At 43.4% G+C, this 3,505-nt stretch overlaps 1 protein-coding gene across 1 annotated transcript; it reads left to right on the top strand.

Moving 5' to 3' along the window:
* Positions 1–942: 942 nt before the first annotated feature.
* RPEL1 (ribulose-5-phosphate-3-epimerase like 1) lies at positions 943–2,766 on the top strand. The gene has a single exon (XM_003255419.3). The coding sequence runs from the start codon at positions 1,050–1,052 to the stop codon at positions 1,734–1,736; it is 687 nt and encodes a 228-aa protein (XP_003255467.2). The 5' UTR covers positions 943–1,049; the 3' UTR covers positions 1,737–2,766.
* The last annotated feature ends 739 nt before the right edge of the window (positions 2,767–3,505 follow it).

Here is a 3,505-nt window from a genome sequence, read left to right as displayed (position 1 = left end):
CGAGGAAAACCCAAAGTACCCGGCCGGGGAGGGTACTTTTCCTTCCCCGCAGAAGACACTCCCCAGGCCAGACCCTTGACGATGGAAGAGTCAGTCTCCTCTCTGTGCTCTCAACTTTCTCTTACCGCTTTTGCTCATGCTGTTCCACCTTCCAACTGGTGCCTCCTCCAAACCCTAAATCTTCAGACCCTCTCTTGGGTCTCTTCCAGAATGGATCCCTGAACCACGCCTCCCAGGGTATCCCACACCATTTTTGTTTGTTTGTTTGTTTGAGACGGAGTCTTGCTCTGTCACCCAGGCTGGAGTGCAATGGCATTATCTCTGCTCACTGCAGCCTCCACCTCCTGGCTTCAAGCGATTCTCTTGTCTCACCCTCCCGAGTAGCAAAGGTTACAGGCACGTGCCACCATGCCCAGCTAATTTTTGTATTCTTAGTAGAGACAAGGTTTCACCATGTTGGCCAGGCTGATCTCGAACTCCTGACCTCAGCTGATCCACCTGCCTTTAAAGTGCTGGGATTATAGGCGTGAGCCACCACACCTGGCCATCCCTCACCATTTTTTTAAACCTACAGAATTCACAGCCTGTACTTGACTGCTATTGTATAGTTCTCTCCAAACTATGTTTCGGGGTTTCTTTTTTGTTTGTTTTCTGTCTCTTGTTTGAGACAGGTCCTCACTCTGTCGCCCAGGCTGGAGTGCAGTGGCGCAATCACGGCTCACTGAAGTCTCAGCCTTCCCGGCTCAAGCAATTCTCCTGCCTCAGCCTCCCGAGTACCTAGGACCACAGGCATGTGCCATCACTCAGGCAAATTTTTTACTTTGTAAAGATGGGGTCCTACTATGTTGCCCAGGCTGGTCTCAAACACCTGGGCTAAAGTGATCCTCCCGCACTGGTTTCCGGAAGTGCTAGGATTATAGGCATGAGCCACCATGCCTGGCCAGACTGTGGTTCTTTGATAGAATTTCCTGGTTAAAAAAAAAAAAAAAAAGGGGGGCTCTAGTCTTGCCAGGGACTCGTGGGGTAACTTGCTCTTGGGAGCCAGCGGTATGGTGTCGGGCTGCAAGATTGGCCCATCCATCCTCAACAGCGACCTGGCCAATTTAGGGGCCGAGTACCTCCAGATGCTAGACTCTGGGGCCGATTATCTGCACCTGGATGTAATGGACGGGCATTTTGATCCCAACATCACCTTTGGTCACCCTGTGGTAGAAAGCCTTCGAAAGCAGCTAGGCCAGGACCCTTTCTTTGACATGCACATGATGGTGTCCAAGCCAGAACAGTGGGTAAAGCCAATGGTTATAGCAGGAGCCAATCAGTACACCTTTCATCTCGAGGCTACTGAGAACCCAGGGACTTTGATTAAAGACATTTGGGAGAATGGGATGAAGGTTGGCCTTGCCATCAAACCAGGAACCTCAGTTGAGTATTTGGCACCATGGGCTAATCAAATAGATATGGCCTTGGTTATGACAGTGGAACCGGGGTTTGGAAGGCAGAAATTCATGGAAGATATGATGGGAAAGGTTCACTGGTTGAGGACCCAGTTCCCATCTTTGGATATAGAGGTCGATGGTGGAGTAGGTCCTGACACTGTCCATAAGTGTGCAGAGGCAGGAGTCAACATGATTGTGTCTGGCAGTGCTATTATGAGGAGTGAAGACCCCAGATCTGTGATCAACCTATTAAGAAATGTTTGCTCAGAAGCTGCTCAGAAATGTTCTCTTGATCGATGAAACCATAAGGAGCCCAGTGTTTCTGTTCATGAAATCTCCCTTTTACTGGAAAACAGGAATATTGACTACCAAATCATAATGCAATTGAAGCTGTACTGCTTTTTTGAGCAGTTATTCATTCCAGTGATTAAAACTGATTGTGCAGAATATTCTAAGAGGCCAGAAATTGGTATGTATAACTACATTTTTAGTGATGCAATTTAATGACTAGTGAGTAAGATACTGTTTTTATTGAGAGACTTGATTTTTATAAAGAGTAAAAATACGGTTGCATTAAGGTTACAAACAGAAAAGTGTCTTAATGCCTAAGGAGGGCATATTAGCTACACTACAAAAACAAATTTTGTCTGTACTTCTGAAAAGAATTTTGTTGTTTCTCAGCTGTTTTCCAAAAGCAAAGGAAGTCTTTATGGTTTTTTTCTATTTCATGTTATTTGTGATTTGTTTATAAGTTTGGGTGGGATGATGGCATACCATATTCTTAGTTCTTAAAATCTATCACTTTTCACCTTACACTTGATGTGTAAAAACTATAAAAACAATGTGTGAAACCCAGGGGTTCTAAAATACAAGCATAGATTTTACTAGGTGTTTTGTCAAAGCAGGTTATTCAGTGATTCCTCCCCACTATTCTAAAGAACCTTAAATAATGCTGTTGTGTTAGCTCTGAGTAGAAAGGAAAAAGTAAAACCTCTGTTTGGAAGTAATATTGGGTTGAATTCTGACTGCCCCTTTCTAGCTGGACCTTTAACAAATCACCCAATCTTTTTTGTGTTTCTCTGAAGTCATTTATACATTAAATGTAATTATAACAACTGTGGGGTTGTGTTGAGAATTAAGAGGTAACACTATATATGTAAGGTTTGTAGTACTAGTCCTAGAATTTAGAATATGCTCAATACAAAGTAGATAGCATTATATAAGTTTATATTTTTGTGAGTTATAAAGTACTTTGATATATTCTCATTAAATCTGTAAATCACCTCTATAAGTAAGTGGTAATAATAAAGCAGATATTTTTGTTCCCATTAAAAAAAAAAAAGTGTTCCCTACAGTTTCCAGAGCACGAGCTGAAGGGATTGACAGGCTCCTCAAAGGCTATACACTTTTCATGGCCTGGTCTCTTCCAGGTACAGCGCTGGGTACTTCTACATATATGTTGTCAACAAATCCTCAGGATAATTCTAAGGCAATTCTACTGCAAATGAGATATTATCTTAATTTACAGTTGACAAAAACTGAGCCTCAGAAAGGTTGCAAGACCTGCTCAAGGTCATATAGCTAGTAAGTGTGCAGTATAGGTTTGAACCCACGTGCCTGATTACATCTCCCATGCCAACTCCTATCCATTGGTAGCACCTGCCTGAAACAGTGAATTGAGAAAGAATTCCTAGGTTTTGAATTCTTAATTATTGAATTACGAGGGTAAAGTGCCAGGTTTGATTAGTTGTGGCTGCCATGAGTGAGGAATGGTGATGTACAAGCCTGGTATTTGCCATTCTCCCATTACCCCATGCCAGATAGTTCTACAGGAGGCTACTCAACTTGATTCTGAACATGGTTTTAAGAAAGAATGATCCAGCCTGGGCAACAATGTAAAACCCCGTCTCTACAAAAAATACAAAAATTTCCCAGATGTGGTAGCATGTGCCTGTGGTCCCAGCTACTTGGGAGGCTGAGGTGGGAGATCACTTGAGTCTGGGAGGTCGAGGCTGCAGTGAGCTGAGACCACACCACTGCACTCCAGCCTGGGTGACAGAGTGAGACTT

This window comes from Nomascus leucogenys, chromosome 3 (assembly GCF_006542625.1).
Source record: "Nomascus leucogenys isolate Asia chromosome 3, Asia_NLE_v1, whole genome shotgun sequence".
Lineage (NCBI taxonomy): Eukaryota > Metazoa > Chordata > Mammalia > Primates > Hylobatidae > Nomascus > Nomascus leucogenys.
Note: the sequence above shows the minus strand (reverse complement) of the source record. Positions and strands in the feature narration are given on the sequence as shown.

What these genes read in the sequence shown, in the direction of transcription:
- RPEL1 (XM_003255419.3), top strand. Translation starts at nt 1,050, where the DNA reads ATGGTGTCGGGCTGCAAGATTGGCCCATCCATCCTCAACAGCGACCTG.